At 38.4% G+C, this 18383-nt stretch overlaps 1 protein-coding gene across 15 annotated transcripts in view; it reads right to left on the bottom strand.

Moving 5' to 3' along the window:
- The window catches only part of VTI1A (vesicle transport through interaction with t-SNAREs 1A), a 368132-nt gene that overhangs the window by 150121 nt on the left and 199628 nt on the right, over positions 1–18383 (bottom strand). For 12 of the 15 annotated variants that reach the window (XR_009536001.1, XR_009535998.1, XR_009536000.1 and 9 more), the window contains 2 exons: positions 15237–15307; positions 14481–14542 (listed from right to left, as the gene is read on the bottom strand). Coding sequence is in view for 11 of the 15 variants with exons in the window: in XM_060125928.1 (XP_059981911.1) it covers positions 14481–14542; positions 15237–15307 (133 nt within the window). In the remaining 4 variants the exon portion in view is untranslated. Of the gene's footprint in view, positions 1–14469; positions 14543–15236; positions 15308–18383 lie in introns of all 15 variants that reach the window. The other 3 variants (XM_060125936.1, XM_060125937.1, XM_060125938.1) reach the window with 1 other exon arrangement.

Genomic DNA, 18383 nt, shown 5'->3' with positions numbered 1-18383 from the left:
TTGGTGATGGTATATGTTAATAAATAGCCCTTTACAAGGGGGGTCGAGGGCTCCATTACTTGTTTATGAGGAAGGCCTAGGGCTCCCTGCTTCCAGTTAAGAGCTCAAGTCTGCATTCAAAGGAAGTGTTGATGGTGAAGGTGACGTGCACCCTTCATATTCTACATTGCGTTAAAGGATGGCATGTTTCCTGGGGAAAAAAGGGAAAATCATAAAAGAAAGGTAATTTGCGAATTAGCTCAAACTGTGGCTCACAACCAAGGAAAATATAAGATGTTTTTCCATTGTGATTAAATAATGGACAAAAATAGTCTGTTATTGTTAAGTTACTTATTTTATCTTTGAAAGAAACTGTTTACATTGCAGTCAAGGGGTTTCAACTAAATTACATCCAAGAACCTAGACAGCAACTTTGAAACTATTCTTAGCCATTCTTCTAAAGACCATTCATTGACCAGGCCCAGGCCGGGGGAGCGTGGCCCTGTGCTAAATTCAATGAGGCTCCTGACCGCCAGCGGCTTACATTCCAGACCTGAGGACCCCTAAGACAACTGGTCACACGGAAACTCCTCATTCCCCTCCAGGCAGGGATCTGACATGAGAGCTGTCACCCCCTCCCAGTAACCGGTCTATCAAGGCCTGTCTCAGCAGCATAAAAGGCTATGCTTGACCTCAACTAAAGGTTACTTTCATTTTACCTAACACCGTGGGCCCTCTGACTGTGTCTCCTGCTTTGCTTTCAGGTAGGACATTTTCCACCTGTCTGGATATCTGCACAGGCATTTGTTGACAGTCCATGCTTTGGGGGGAGGAAAGTGATTCCTGGCTTTGTTTTCTCTTTTACTTGGATATCCTCCCCTATTTATTTCAGCTGGTTGCACAATATTGTGGGGAACCATATAAAGTCCCTTGGGGGATGAGGGAGGGGATAAAAAAGATCTAGAAGAAAAGAAAGATTTGGTCATTAATAACTAACTACAATGTACACAGTGCAAAGCAGAAGATGTTAGAGTCTTGTGAGAAACACAAACTACCCTGAAGGATCAGAGCAAAGACAGTTTGTTTCTGGCTGGTAGACTGATGAAGGCTTGATGAAGAGAGGGCTAGTTCACCTGAGAGCCAGAGTAGAGATAAAAGTTCACCTGAAACATTCTTACGATAACATCTGTTGTTTCTGCCCACCCAGGATTTAGTCCCCTTTTTAGTAAAAGCCCTGGATTTTTCTGAGGTAACTGCTCTCAGTCCGTGTGTCCATCTGCTACATGAGGTTCCAGGTCTAAAACATCAGATCACAGATTAATGGGGACTGATCCAAAATAGTGGGATGTAGTAAGGGTTTGTTCATTGCTTTCAAGAACCATCCAGAATGGTTGTCTGACTCTCTGTGAGGCTACTGATTCTCTATAGAAGAAGGGTAACAGTCCAGCACGGTGGGAAAAACAGTCTCTGGAGGCAGACCGCTTCTACAGAGCTGGATAATATTTAACAGAAGTTCCTTCTTTCTTAAAATGGGAGTAATGGTATCTGCCTTACAGAGATGTCATGAAGATGAAACAAGATAATGTATGCCAAGTGTCTAAAACAGTGACTGCTACCTAGGAGGTACCGGTGAGTGCATGCGTAGCAGTGGTTTTTGTTATTAAAAGATAGAGTGTGGTGTAGAATAACGGCTCCTAAAATTCTGAATTTCCCAGACCAGTAAACTGTGGGGAGAGGGGGGAAGGTGGGAAAACTGATTGCTAATGTTTAGTCCTTCCAAGGATTTCCTTTTCCATTTGCTGTAACTATCAACTATTTTAAGGAAATTGTTGACTATCACAATTATTTTACAGAAGAAATGGAATCATGACAAAGAGAGCAGATAACAGTAACAATTGGCATAATGAAAACTCACTAGTTTGTTTTAACTCTTCTCATTTCACTACTAGTTAGTGAAAACTGACTCTGAGAACCTTTGGTGTAGTGCATTCAAACGAGATAGCTAGGGCTTCCCTGGTGGCGCAGTGGTTGGGAATCCACCTGCCAATGCAGGGGACATGGGTTCGAGCCCTGGTCCAGAAAGATCCCACATGCTGTGGAGCAACAAAGCCTGTGCGCCACAAATGCTGAGCTGACACTTTAGAGCCCATGAGCCACAACTACTGAGCCTGCATGCCACAACTGCTGAAGCCCACGTGCCTGGAGCCCATGCTCCGCAACAAGAGAAGCCACCGCAGTGAGAGGCCCGCGCACTGCAACGAAGAGTAGCCCCCACTCATCACAACTAGAGAAAGCCCGTGCACAGCAATGAAGACCCAACGCAGACAAAAATAAATAAATTAAATAAATTAAAGAAGACTAGTTCAAGATGGTGGAGTAGAAGGACGTGCTCTCACTCCGTCTTCCAAGAACACTGAAATCACAACTAACTGCTGAACAATCATTGACAGGAAGACACTGGAACCCACCAAAAAAGATACCCCACATCGAAAGACAAAGGAGAAGCCACAATGAGACAGTAGGAGGGGCACAATCACAATAAAATCAAATCCCATAACTGCTGGGTGGGTGACTCACAAACTGGAGAACACTTATACCATAGAAGCCCACCCACTGGAGTGAAGGTTCTGAGCTCCACGTCAGGCTTCCCAACCTGTGGGTCTGGCAATGGGAGTAGGAATGCCTAGAGAATCAGACTTTGAAGGCTAGTGGGATTTGATTGCAGGACTTCGACAGGACTGGGGGAAACAGAGACTCCACTCTTGGAGTGCACACACAAAGTAGTGTGTGCATCGGGACCCAGGGGAAGGAACAGTGACCCCACAGAGACTGAACCAGACCTACCTGCTAGTGTTGGAGGGTCTGCTGCAGAGGTGGGGGGGTGGCTCTGTCTCACAGTGAGGACAAGGACACTGGCAGCAGAAGTTCTGGGAAGTATGCCTTGGTGTGAGCCCTCCCAGAGTCTGCCATTAGCCCCACCTAAGAGTCTGGGTAGGCTCTAGTGTTGGGTAGCCTCAGGCTAAACAACCAACAGGGAGGAGACCCAGCCCCACCCATCAGTAGACAAGTGGATTAAAGTTTTACTGAGCTCTGCCCACCAGAGCAGCCCGCTCTACCCACCACCAGGCCCTCCCATCAGGAAACTTCCACAAGCCTCTTTGATAGCCTCATCACCAAGAGGGCAGACAGCAGAAGCAAGAATAACTACAATCCTGCAGCCTGTGGAACAAAAACCACATTCACAGAAAGATAGACAAGATGAAAAGGTAGAGGGCTATGTACCAGATGAAGGAACAAGATAAAACCCCAGGAAAAACAATTAAATGAAGTGGAGATAGGCAACCTTCCAGAAAAAGAATTCAGAATAATGATAGTGAAGATGACCCAGGACCTCGGAAAAAGAATGGAGGCAAAGATTGAGAAGATGCAAGAAATGTTCAACAAAGATCTAGAAGAATTAAAGAACAAACAAACAGAGATGAACAATACAATAACTGAAATGAAAAACACACTAGAAGGAATCAATAGCAGAATAACTGAGGCAGAAGAATGGATAAGTGACCTGGAAGACAGAATGGTGGAATTCACTGCCACCAAACAGAATAAAGAAAAAAGAATGAAAAGAAATGAAGACAACCTAAGAGACTTCTGGGACAATCTTAAACGCAACAACATTCGCGTTATAGGGGTCCCAGAAGGAGAAGAGAGAGAAAAAGGACCCAAGAAAATATTTCAAGAGATTATAATCGAAAACTTCCCTAATGTGGGAAAGGAAATAGCCACCCAAGTCCAGGAAGTGCAGAGAGTCCCATACAGAATAAACCCAAGGAGAAACATGCCGAGACACACAGTAATCAAACTGGCAAAAATTAAAGACAAAGAAAAATTATTGAAAGCAGCAAGGGAAAAACGACATATAACATACAAAGGAACTCCCATAAGGTTAACAGCTGATTTCTCAGCAGAAACTCTACAAGCCAGAAGGGAGTGGCATAATATACTTAAAGTGATGAAAGGGAAGAAACTACAACCAAGATTACTCTACCCAGCAAGGATCTCATTCAGATTCTATGGAGAAATCAAAAGCTTTACAGACAAGCAAAAGCTAAGGCAATTCAGCACCACCAAACCAGCTCTACAACAAATGCTAAAGGAACTTCTCTAAGTGGGAAACACAAGAGAAGAAAAGGACCTACAAAAACAAACCGAGAACAATTGAGAAAATGATAATAGGAACATACATATTGATAATTACCTTTAACGTAAATGGATTAAATGCTCCAACCAATAGACACAGCTTGCTGAATGGATACAAAAACAAGACCCATATATACGCTGTCTACAAGAGACCCACTTCAGACCTAGGGACACATACAGACTGAAAGTGATGGGATGGAAAAAGATATTCCATGCAAATGGAAATCAAAAGAAAGCTGGGGTAGCAATACTCATATCAGATAAAATAGACTTTAAAATAAAGAATGTTACAAGAGACAAGGAAGGACACTACATAATGATCAAGGGATCAATCCAAGAAGAAGATATAACAATTATAGACATATAGACATCCAACATAGGAGCACCTCAATACATAAGGCAACTGCTAACAGCTATAAAAGAGGAAATCGACAGTAACACAATAATAGTGGGGGATTTTAACACCTCACTTACAGCAATGGACAGATCATCCAAACAGAAAATTAATAAGGAAACACAAGCTTTAAATGACACAATAAACCAGATAGATTTAATTGATATTTATAGGACATTCCATCCCAAAACAGCAGATAACACTTTCTTCTCAAGTGTGCATGGAACATTCTCCAGGATAGATCACATCTTGGGTCACAAATCAAGTCTCAGTAAATTTAAGAAAATTGAAATCATACGAAGCATCTTTTTTGACCACAACACTATGAGATTAGAAATCAATTACAGGGAAAAAAAAAATAACACAAACACATGAAGGCTAAACAATACGTTACTAAATAACCAAGAGATCACTGAAGAAATCAAAGAGGAAATCAAAAAATACCTAGAGACAAATGAAAATGAAAACACGACAATCCAAAACCTATGGGATGTGGCAAAAGCAGTTCTAAGAGGGAAGTTTACAGCTATACAAGCCTACCTCAGGAAACAAGAAAAATCTCAAACAATCAACCTTACACCTAAAGGAACTAGAGAAAGAACAAACAAAACCCAAAGTTAGCAGAAGGAAAGAAATCATAAAGATCAGAGCAGAAATAAATGAAATAGAAACAATAGCAAAGATCAATAAAACTAAAAGCTGGTTCTTTGAGAAGATAAACAAAATTGATAAACCATTAGCCAGACTCATCAAGAAAAAGAGGGAGAGGACTCAAATCAATAAAATTAGAAATGAAAAAGAAGTTACAACAGACACCGAAAAAATACAAAGCATCCTGAGACTACTACAAGCAACTCTATGCCAATAAAATGGACAACCTGGAAGAAATGGACAAATTCTTAGATAAGTATAATCTTCCAAGACTGAACCAGGAAGAAACAGAAAATATAAACAGACCAATCATAAGTAACGAAACTGAAACTGTGATTAAAAATCTTCCAACAGGGCTTCCCTGGTGGCATAGTGGTTGAGAGTTCGCCTGCTGATGCAGGGGACACGGGTTCGTGCCTCGGTCCGGGAAGATCCCACATGCCGCGGAGTGGCTAGGCCCGTGAGCCATGGCCACTGAGCCTGCGCGTCCGGAGCCTGTGCTCCGCAACGGGAGAGGCCACAACAGTGAGAGGCCCGCGTACCGAAAAATAAAAAAATAAAAAAATAAAAAATAAAAAATCTTCCAACAAACAAAAGTCCAGGACCAGATGGCTTCACAGGTGAATTCTATCAAACATTTAGAGAAGAGCTAACACCCATCCTTCTCACACTCTTCCAAAAAATTGCAGAGGAAGGAACACTCCCAAACTCATGCTATGAGGTCACCATCACCATGATACCAAAACCAGAAAAAGATACTACAAAAAAAGAAAACTACAGACCAATATCACTGATGAATAGAGATGCAAAAATCCTCAACAAAATACTAGCAAACAGAATCCAACAACACATTAAAAGGATCATACACCATGATCAGGTGGGATTTATCCCAGGGATGCAAGGATTCTTCAATATACGCAAATCAATCAATGTGATACACCATATTAACAAACTGAAGAAGAAAAACCATATGATCGTCTCAATAGATGGAGAAAAAGCCTTTAACAAAATTCAACACTCATTTATGATAAAAACTCTCCAGAAAGTGGGCATAGAGGGAACCTAGCTCAACATAATAAAGGCCATATATGACAAACCCACAGCAAACATCATTCTCAATGGTGAAAAACTGAAAGCATTTCCTCTAAGATCAGGAACAAGACAAGGATGTCCACTCTCACCACTATTATTCAACATAGTTTTGGAAGTCCCAGCCACAGCAATCAGAGAAGTAAAAGAAATAAAAGGAATACAATTTGGAAAAGAAGAAGTAAAACTGTCTAGAGCTAATCAGAAAACTACTAGAGCTAATCAATGAATTTGGTAAAGTTGCAGAATACAAAATTAATGCACAGAAATCTCTTGCATTCCTATACACTAATGATGAAAAATCTGAAAGATAAATTAAGGAAACACTCCCATTTACCATTGTAACAAAAAGAATAAAATACCTAGGAATAAACCTACCTAGGGAGACAAAAGACCTGTATGCAGAAAACTATAAGACACTGATGAAAGAAATTAAAGATGATACCAACAGATGGAGAGATATACCATGTTCTTAGATTGGAAGAATCAATATTGTGAAAATGACTATACTACCCAAAGCAATCTACAGATTCAGTGCAATCCCTATCAAATTACCAATGGCATATTTTATGGAATTAGAACAAAAAGTCTTAAAGTTTGTATGGAAACACAAAAGACCCCGAATAGCCAAAGTGGTCTTGAGGGAAAAAAACGGAGCTGGAGGAGTCAGACTCCCTGACTTCAGACTATACTACAAAACTACAGTAATCAAGACAGTATGGTACTGGCACAAAAACAGAAATATAGATCAATGCAACAAGATAGAAAGCCTAGAGATAAACCCACGCACCTATGGTCAACTAATCTATGACAAAGGAGGTAAGGATATACAATGCAGAAAAGACAGCCTCTTCAATAAGTGGTGCTGGGAAAACTGGACAGCTACAAGTAAAAGAATGAAATTAGAACACTCCTTAACACCATATACAAAAATAAACTCAAAATGGATTAAAGACTTAAATGTAAGACTGGACACTATAAAACTCTTAGAGGAAAACTTAGGAAGAACACTCTTTGACATAAATCACAATAAGATCTTTTTTGATCCACCTCCTAGAGTAATGGAAATAAAAACAAAAATAAACAAATGGGACCTAATGAAACTTATAGGTTTTGCACAGCAAAGGAAACCATAAACAAGATGAAAAGACAATCCTCAAAATGGGAGAAAATATTTGCAAAGGAATCAATGGACAAAGGATTAATCTCCAAAATATGTAAACAGCTCATGTAGCTCAATATTAGAAAAAAACAACCCAATCCAAAAATGGGCAGAAGACCTACATAGACATTTCTCCAAAGAAGACATACAGATGGCCAAGAGGCACATGAAAAGCTGCTCAACATCACTATTATTAGAGAAATGCAAATCAAAACTACAATGAGGTATCACCTCACACCAGTTGGAATGGGCATCATCAGAAAATCTACAAACAACAAATGTTGGAGAGGGTGTGGAGAAGAGGGAACCCTCTTGCACTGTTGGTGGGAATGTAAATTGATACAGCCACTGTGGAGAACAGTATGGAGGTTCCTTAAACAACTAAAAATAGAATTACCATATGACCCAGCAATCCCACTACTGGGCATATACCCAGAGAAAACCATAATTCAAAAAGACACATGCACCCCAATGTTCATTGCAGCTCTATTTACAATAGCCAGGTCATGGAAGCAACATAAATGCCCATCGACAGACGAATGGATAAAGAAGAGATGGTACATATATACAATGGAATATTACTCAGCCATAAAAAGGAACGAAATTGGGTCATTTGTAGAGACGTGGATGGATCTAGAGACTCTCATACAGAGTGAAGTAAGTCAGAAAGAGAAAAACAAATATCATATATTAACGCATATATGTGGAATCTATAAAATGGTACAGATGAACCGGTTTGCAGGGCAGAAATTGAGACACAGATGTAGAGAACGAACATATGGACACCATGCGGGGAAAGCAGGGGGGTGGTGGTCGTGGTGGGATGAGTTGGGAGATTGGGATTGACATGTATACACTGGTGTGTATAAAATGGATGACTAATAAGAACCTGCCATATAAAAAAAATAAAATTAAAAAAAAAAGAGACAGCTAAGTTCATAGTCTAATTCTGTACATTTCTATGTATATGACTATTGATAGTTTACTTCACTAAGCATTGTTATTCTCACCTGTAAAATGGGGATACGATGCTTCCTTCACAGGGCTCTTAAGGATCAGATCTGATGTGTGTAAAGTACGGTTAGGGTTAGACACACACCTAAGGCAGCTGGTAGAGTTATCACTGATAGATAACTTTAGATGCTGTATTCGAATGTCTAACACAATACCAAAACTCTATGTTTAAAGCTACAAGAATGTTATTAAAAAGAAACATATATAAAGAAATCCAAAGTTGTTCTTTCATTTGGTAAAAACATCACCCATGTCAGCCTTGAAGGGGTCATAGGACGAAAGCAATGAGTCAAGTGTATGGTAATAAATTTACTCACACAATAAGGACCAAGGTTTTTAAAAAATAATTTTCTCTTTGTAGCATTATTCTAAGCTTAGAACCTAAATCTGTTAAGTGTAAAGGATCTGCAACAAACTGAATCATTTTGTTCTGAAAGAATAAGCACTTGATTAAAAACTGAAGAATATCTTAGAGGTTAAGATTTTGCTGTACTAATTTCAAGTCAGGGCCCACCCATGTTCACAGCTAGTAAAAACAGGCCAAGAAAGAGAAACGACATAAAGAGAGAAAAGCAAAAACCAGAAAAAAAAGTGAAAAATATAAATGTAAGACACTTTGCAGTGAATAAAAATTGAGAGTAAATTCTCAAGGACATTTTTTCTCACAAGTCTTGAAAACTCTCTACTGCTGAATTTTCAGACATCATAATAAGAACAATTAAAATATAACAAAATGTTTCCTGGGCAAATGGCGGAGGCGGGGATGAACTTTTAAAGAAGATTAAAAGTCACAGCATATTTCTTTAAGAATAAGTTTGTTTAATAAAAAAATTACATATCTATTGCTTATAGAAATTGCATTGGTATTTCTGATATATTTACCCTTAGGAATCATTCTGACAGTACATTTAAGTTTTCCAGATGTTTTTACCTGTCTTCCTACCAAAGCAACAAACCCATGTTTAAAATGTAAAATGTGATAACAATGATAGGTGGCAGTTATTCCCCAGATGGGCTCAGAAGTGGCTCTAACAAAAATACATGTATTGGGCTTCCCTGGTGGCGCAGCGGTTGGGAGTCCGCCTGCCGATGCAGGGGACGCGGGTTCGTGCCCTGGTCCGGGAAGATCCCACATGCCGCGGAGCGGCTGGGCCCGTGGGCCATGGCCGCTGAGCCTGCACTTCTGGAGCCTGTGCTCCGTGACGGGAGAGGCCACAGCAGTGAGAGGCCCGCGTACCGCAAAAAAAAAAAAAAAAAAAAAAAAAAAAAAAAAACATGTATTAAGTAGTAAGAGGATTAAGTTATTCCAGTTATAAAATAAATAAGTCATGTGGATATAATATACAGCATGGAGAATATAGTCAATAATATTATAGTAATTTTGTCTGGTGACAGATGGTAACTATATTTGTGGTAATCATCCTGTAATGTATAAAAATATTGAGTCACTATGTAGTACACCTGAAACTAATATAATAAATCAATTATATTGCAATTAAAAAATGAATAAATAGTGATAGCTGCATCAACTTCATTTAATCCCATCTGTTTTGTTTATATTATAGATTAGTTACAAAACACCTCTCAACAGCTACCTATTTAAGAAAGTTACTACATACATGATGGAAGGATAAGCAGAATTCACTTTTTCAAGGAAACATTCTGCTATTGTGTGTGTAATTTTGCTATTCTGTATTGTGTGTGTGTGTGTAAATACTAATACTAGTAGCAAATATTGGTAGTGTGCACGAGAGAGAAAATTGTTTGATATTAAGATAATCATACAGAAAAGGTGTTTTAAAAAATGTTACATATGTCATTTCCTTTCATAAGCCTTTTGCCAGCATATACATGTAGTCAATGGGTCAACATAAACTTGTAACATGTCCTCCAAATTTATGTCAACAGAGATTTCAAATTATAACTGTTACATTTCTAAGGAATCCTTTAGATACTTTTAGAAACAAACATACAATTACTGATAAATTATTCACTCTTCGGAGGCAAAAAGAAAATAGAATCATGATGTCCTTTGTTTGCTGACTGAAAATCTTGAAAACTGTTTTCATTTTCACTTCCTGCTGGTACTGTTTGATCTAATAAGACCTCCCAGTCAAATGTATAGGAAAAAATATACACACCAACATGCACGTACAGGCAAATATATATGGAGAGCAACACTGAAGCCTCTCAGTGCTACCTGAGGCACTTTAAAGACAACCAATTAATGACAGTCTAATTTTGTGGAAGTCAACGAAAAATCCTTTTTTTTGACCCCTGTCATTGCATGAATGGTCATTTGTTTCATGACAATTTTCATTATTATCTGAATACCACTTTATTTAAAACTCTGTCTACAGAGTCAGGAAATGAACAGTTTGTCCCCAGGTAGCTCTTCATCTTATGTCAAGACAGAATAAAAATTACTTTTCAGGAGATCAGCTATATCTGCATTCTGATGTCAAGTTTTGCTAATATAATTTTGAACGGACTGGTTTTTTCCTTTGTTTTCTTTCTTTTGGTGATATAGTACAGTTACATGAAGAACATTTATTTAGGTTGAATCAGCTGCTCTCTCACTAGATATGTCTCAATATTCTCTGCAAAGTTTAGTTTCTTTCAAAACTTATGATTCCGTAAGTTATCCTCTATTTCTCTATTGTTTTCAAACTTATTGGTTGTATAGCTACTGAAATCATATTTTCTATTGGTTCTTTGTTTTCCTGGCACGCTTTTTAATGATCAGTAAGGATTAACTGGACTTGTAGAATCTTCCATAGCTTCCTTGAAAATGAGATACTTTTAGGAATTCCTACGCCACTTTATATGCACATATTCTCTACTAGACTGAAGTACTCTGAAGGCAAGGATCCAAACTGATTTCATTTGAGGAGCCCCAAGTCCTTGTACTCAGTATATTTACTGAATATTTACTGAGGAAGTGAGTAAGGAGAAAAAAAGAAAAGAAGGAAGGAAGGAAGGAAGGAAGGAAGGAAGGAAGGAAAGAAAGAAGGAAGAAAGGAAGGAGAGAAGGAAGGAAGGAAAAATTTTTTTTTTTTACCCCATTTGAAGTTAATAAAAGATTAAAAAGCACAAATGGTAGTGGCTGCCACTTACTCATTTTTATTTTCCTATCTACCTTTGGTCACTCTTAGAAAATGGTAGTGGCTGCCACTTACTCATTTTTATTTTCCTATCTACCTTTGGTCTCTCTTAGAAAATCGGGTGGATTATGTACAAACTTTGGCACTGATGGAACACTGGTTTCACCTGTCTTCACAATAGACTAATCAATATTAGCAAAATGACTCAAATGAGGGACCATGATATACCATTCCTGTTCATTTTACAAATTTAAAAACAATCTAAGTTTAAAAAATTAAAAATACTCAGCAGTCTTTCTTTTAAATAAAATAATTCCTTGGTTTGGTATATTGTAGAATACTTAACTATCTTCGGTCATAAAGAATTTATCATATGAAAATAAAGAAGCTTATGTTATATGCAGGTAAACACCTACCCTGAACAAAGAGGACATTCATTTCTTGTATGCATTTATACAGAGAAGCACACTTTTCAATATTATAACTTTTCTTAAATCAGAAGCACCTGTTGACACATGATACGGCTGTGTAATTTTGGTAAGATAACGTGACTTCTCTTTCTGAAATAAAACCCCACCAGTGCTGGAAGTGAGTGCCATGTGAATGGGAGGGATGTAACAGGAAGCGAAATCAGAGCAGTAAGTAGAAGACTTCCTATTAGAAACATAAACCCTGGTTCCACTTTCCAGGGAATAATAAAAAATAATGAAGTGAAGAAGTTGGTAAAATATTTTTGCCTGTTCCCAAGTCCAAAATAAATTGTATATCATGTGGGATAGTAATTAGAAACTAAACCAAAGCCACCATCTACATTTGGTTCCCGAAGACTCAGGTTATAGCATTGATTAAAAGTACCTGGATACCTCGGCTGATACCAAGATCCCAGTTATGCTTAGTGAAAAACACAGTTACCCATGTGCACAGGTGGACTTAAGAGTTTCCTTGGCTCAGACCTAGCAAAAGGTGATGTCCATCTGGGGATTTTTATTTCTGTTCATACCCTAGACAGAGCCCAAAAGGAGATGAGTCAGTGATTGACTGAGTTTGCCTACAAAGAGAACCCCAAGAAGATTTCAGCAGAGTAATTTTCTTCTGTAGGCTTATGAAACAACCCTGTTAGTATGATTTTTCTAAAGAAAGCCCAGTCAAAGGTTACAGAAGTGGTTTGTGCTTCACCCTCTCTAAATGACTTGCAAATTTATTCAAACACAATATGAGGAGAGGCGTTACTTGCTGAAATAACTGTTGGCAGTGTCCTGCACAAAAGGGTGAGGTACATCAAGCAGAAATGTGGACAGAAATACGTTGGTTTAGAAACCCATAAATCCTTATTTGAATCTGCCAACCTGAAAGCCACACAGAGCCTGGATAAACTATTTTTCCTAAATGCTACATCTGATTAAGCCATACCATTAAATGACAGCTGAACTTTAACATTAATATGATATTATTTAAATAACCACATGATTTTTTTTTACACTAAAAATGATGAATGATTTCTGGACAGCTCAACTGACATAAAGCGGGAGGACTCTTTAATGAGGTTTGACAAAATGGAGACACATGCAGAATATTCGTTACAGCTCCCATTGCAGGGGCCCTCCCAAGGAAGCAACAGAGAATTTTCCACTTTTTTTCTTTTTTATTGTTCATATGCACTGAAGCATTCCTTTCAATTGCCACTTCTCTGTGGATTTTGAATTTTTCTAGGTCATTTACATATTACCCCTAATCTGAGAATTTGGTGGTTTATGGTTTTGAATTGGGGACTGTGGGTGTAGGAGAAGGAGGGGCATGTGGAGTGGTGTCAGCGTGGGCTGGAAGTGTCCCAGGAACTTAACCTTGCTCCTGAGTAGCCTGATAGAGGAATCACATCGCTACATTGGCCTATAGAAGACTAAGTGACCATACCTTTGATTGATTCTTATGCAATCAATCTCTAACGCAGCAAACATACTTTTAGCAAATTATTATACATGGATACATGATCAGAGAAGACTGTACTTATTTTCAAATAGCTGTCACTATAGCATCAATGATAAACAAGATCCTCTTTTTAAAATTCCAATTAAGCTATTCTAGAGGCAATTCTCAACATTGCTCATTCATATTTCTAGCCACAGTTCCAGACTGAAGGTTATGCTAGATGATAGCCTTATCTGGTAGATTCTGAACACAATAATTCCATGCCGCATATACCTAAGTCAAAAGCGACTCCAATTTTCAGGACAATGAAAACATTTCTCACTCCCCTGCAAAATTACAGAACGTAGAATGTTACCTACATGCATTCATTTACTTTCACATACTCTCCCAAATATCTTCCATCAATCAAAGGTTAGTTTCACATATAAAACATTAACATTTGTTTGCTCGCACATGTGACTGCACATTATTCAGATATCCTTTAAATTAAAAAAATCTTTTTTAAGTATACATAAAGTCAGAATGTTTCCCCAGACTCTCTTAAAAAAGAAATGAAAACAAAGCAACAGAGGCAAAGCTAATACCAAGTGTGCTCCTGGTACTGCAGGCCACCATTCCCTCTACAGCAAGGAGGCTATCAAAATAGAAAATAAAATCCGTCTGTTCCTGCCATGGGGCCTTCCTCAGGCTATGAAAAAATACTTCATGTCTAACCCTAATTTTTTCCATAGCTTGAGGTAACCCCCCAAGCTCAAACCTTCTCTCTAATCTAAGTTACTCAGTGTGTGTCCCTGTCCAGACGAGAGTTAATATCAGTGCTCTGTCATTTCAAAAGGTTCTTGACACAGGGTACTAAGAGCAGAAGCTTGCATGCCTGGAACATGCCCGGTTGCAATGAGATGAAAAATATACTTAAAAAAAAGTAAGAGAGAGAGAGGAAGATAAGTCCCTACCTGGCTCTTACCTTCTCAACATCCCTGTCAGAACCCTGGAGCTTTTCCCCAAGTTAGCATCTGTTTCCCGAAGCTAGGAGGAGAAAAGCAGCATTAAAACAGAACAAAAGGAAACTTCATGGAATTAGATTATTTTTAAAGTGCACTGGCAAACAATAATTTTCTTTCATGATGGAAAATCCAATTCATAAAAAAATGCTTAAATATTTTAAAGTACATTTTTGACACCTACATTATCTCCGAAAATTCTTAGATTTAGAAAATTACATATACTAGATAACCCCAGGAGCTTTAAATTGGATACTTGAACAGGATATAAAAGCAAATGTCTCACAGGCTGACAAAGTTTAATTTATTTCTGGTAATTAATTAATATTTCCACCCTATGAATGCACACAGTCCTAGAGATATAAATGGAAGCAAAATGAATTGAGGGAAGATGAGATCAATATTTTTAGCTTCTGCTCTGAAAGACCTGACATATCACAAAATCTTCCTCAGTGATCTTCTCCTTAGATATAGTGTTGAAAAAAATATCTACCTGGGGGCATTCTGGGATGGAGGCATAAAGAGTCAGCTTATTCCTTCTCCATCCCACACTCCCCTCACCCCAACTCTATATCCCTCTTTCACCCTAGCCATTTTTACACATGCTTACACCAATGTAATTGTTACTGTCTATGCACATGTCCAAGACCTTATACTCATTTATTTTTTTGTCTTTTCATTTACTGAATTTGTGAAAAGATTGTAGCACTTCTACTTACTCTTTCACGTGCTCTCTGTATCTTTTCTCTGTCATGACTGAGGTTTTCCAACATCTCCTGGCCAATTTGTTCTATGGACAAGAAAATTTGAGTTAGGAAAGATGACTTTGGGTGCAAATGAGAAAAAAAACTTCAGAAGTACCAAAAGGACAACAGGCGCAGAATTTATAGAATGCTTATGATCAATATAAAAAAACAACAGATTATTATGACCCCGACACCCTCCTAAGCTAGGTCTTCCATAATCCACTTGAACTGCAATTTTATTCATTGGAAGAAAATATCTGTCCTAACTTTCTCACAAAATTGTTGTTATAGTCAAATGAGATAACCTAACTAAAAATGTTTTGAAAGCTATTGAGTACCACACAAATGCACATAATTGTATAGTACCCAAGAATCAATGCACTCAATGAATAATCACTGAGGCCCTACTCTGCGCCAGGGGTAGATGTTGGGGACATGGCCAGTAACCAAGATCAAGCCCTTCCACTCACGAACTCCCAAGCTAATAGAGATGATATAGCAGTTAAAGTATAAATGTTACATTAAAGTTCATATTTCATGGTACATCAAAAAAAAGGACTGTATATTCCTTTCATGATAGAAAAATCCAAATAATAAGAATTGCTTAAATACAATAACATAAATTATATTTTTGACACCTATACAAACTGCAAATTCTTCCTAGGATAGTACATTCTTAGTATATTATCTCCTCTCAGATTGACGCTAGCTTTTTATTACTAACTCCATACAATTTATCCTTAAGGTAAAATTGGATATGTGGTTCCCAGTAAAGGCATCATAAAAATGGAAGATGACACCAATAACAGAGAAGTATGAAACAACTAGAGTTGCATTTTTCTTTCTTTGCATAACAATTGCAATATTCAATTTTATCATACTATTAGGTATTACCATGACATTAAATTCCTTTAATCAATATAATATAGCAATTTTAGAGTGTCCTTGTCCCCGCGGTGAGCCACAGCCGCCTCCCGCCTCTGCAGGAGACCCTCTAACACTAGCAGACAAGGAGGATATTTGCTCTAGCCTGGAGAAATCAGATAAGACTTCCTGGAGAAATTGGGATTAGGTCTGTAAGAAGAGGTGAAATTCATATAAGCGGTGAGGAAGAAAGACTAAAACATTGCAGACCTGGAAGAAACCTCCATCCTGAGGGGCTTGGAGAAGGCTCTCTGGGAACCTGTGTGGAGGGGGTGGCCTGAGCAGATTATCTGAATCCCAATGTTGCTCTGAATTTGTGTTCAAGATTTGAGAAGACTAGGACTGCTAAGGGTCTTGGTGCTCCAGCTGGGTGTCACGCCAGAGCCTCTTCAGGACATTGGTCCACCAGAGACCTCTTAGCCCCATGTAATATCAAATGGCGAAAGCTCTCCCAGAGATCTGTATGTCAACGCTAAGACCCAGCTCCACTCAACGACCAGCAAGCTACAGTGCTGGACACCCTATGCCAAACAACTAGCAAGATAGGAACACAACCCCAGCCATTAGCAGAGAGGCTGCCTAAAATCATAATAAGGTCACAGACACCCCAAAACAACCACTGGATGTGGTCCTGCCCACCAGAAAGACAAGATCCAGCCTCCTCCACCAGAACACAGGCACCAGTCCCCTCCATCAGGAAGCCTACACAACCCTCTGAACCAACCTTACCCACGGGGAGCAGACACCAAAAACAACAGGAAGCATGAACCTGCAGACTGCAAAACGGAGACCTCAAACATCATGAGTTAAGCAAAATGAGAAGACAGAGAAATACACAGCAGATGAAGGAGCGAGGTAAAAACCCACCAGACCAAACAAATGAAGAGGAAATAGGCAGTCTACCTGAAAAAGAATTCAGAGTAATGATAGTAAAGATGATCCAAAAGCTTGGAAATAGAATGAAGAAAATACAAGAAATGTTTAACAAGGATCTAGAAGAACTAAAGAGCAAACAAACAATGAAGAACAACACAATAAAAGAAATTAAAATTTCTCTGGAAGGAATCAATAACAGAGTGACTGAGGCAGAAGAAAGGATAAGTGACCTGGAAGATAAAATAGTGGAAATAATTACCGCAGAGCAGAATAAAGAAAAAAGAATGAAAAGAATTAAGGACAGTCTTGGAGACCTCTGGGACAACATTAAATGCACCAACATTCAAATTATAGGGGTCCCAGAAGAAGAAGAGGAAAAAAAAGGGACTGAGAAAATATTTGAAGAGATTACAGTTGAAAACTTCCCTAATATGGGAAAGGAAATAGTCAATCAAGTCCAGGAAGTGCAAAGAGTCCCATACAGGATAAATCCAAGGAGAAACATGCCAAGACACATATTAATCAAACTATCAAAAATTAAATACAAAGAAAAAATATTAAAGGCAGCAAGGGAAAAGCAACAAATAACATACAAGGGAGTCCCCATAAGGTTATCAGCTGATTTTTCAGCAGAAATTCTGCAAGCCAGAAGGGTGTAGCAGGACATACTTAAAGTGATGAAAGGGAAAAATCTACAACCAAGATTACTCTACCTAACAAGGATCTCATTCAGATTTGACAGAGAAATTAAAACCTTTACAAGAAGCAAAAGGTAAGAGAATTCAGCACCACCAAACCAGCTCTACAACAAAGCAAAAGGAACTTCTCTAAGCAGGAAACATAAGAGAAGGAAAAGACCTACAATAGCAAACCCAAAACAATTTAGAAAATGGTAAAAGGAACATACATATTGATAACTGTCTTAAATGTAAATGGATTAAATGCTCCAACCAAAAGACATAGACTGGCTGAATGGATAACAAAAATAAGACCCATATATATGCTGTCTACAAGAGACCCACTTCAGACCTAGGGACACATACAGACTGAAAGTGATGGGATGGAAAAAGATATATCATGCAAATGGAAATCAAAAGAAAGCTGGAGTACCATTTCTCATATCAGACAAAATAGACTTTAAAATTAAGACTATTGTAAGAGACAAAGAAGGACACTACATAATGATTAATCCAAGAAGAAGAAGATAAAACAACTGTAAATATTTATGCCCAACATAGGAACACCTCAATATATAAGGCAAATGCTAGCAGCCATAAAAAGGGGAAATCAGGGCTTCCCTGGTGGCACAGTGGTTGAGAG

Source organism: Lagenorhynchus albirostris, chromosome 16, assembly GCF_949774975.1.
Source record: "Lagenorhynchus albirostris chromosome 16, mLagAlb1.1, whole genome shotgun sequence".
Taxonomy (NCBI): Eukaryota; Metazoa; Chordata; class Mammalia; order Artiodactyla; family Delphinidae; genus Lagenorhynchus; species Lagenorhynchus albirostris.
This window is presented reverse-complemented; position numbering and strand designations above follow the sequence as displayed.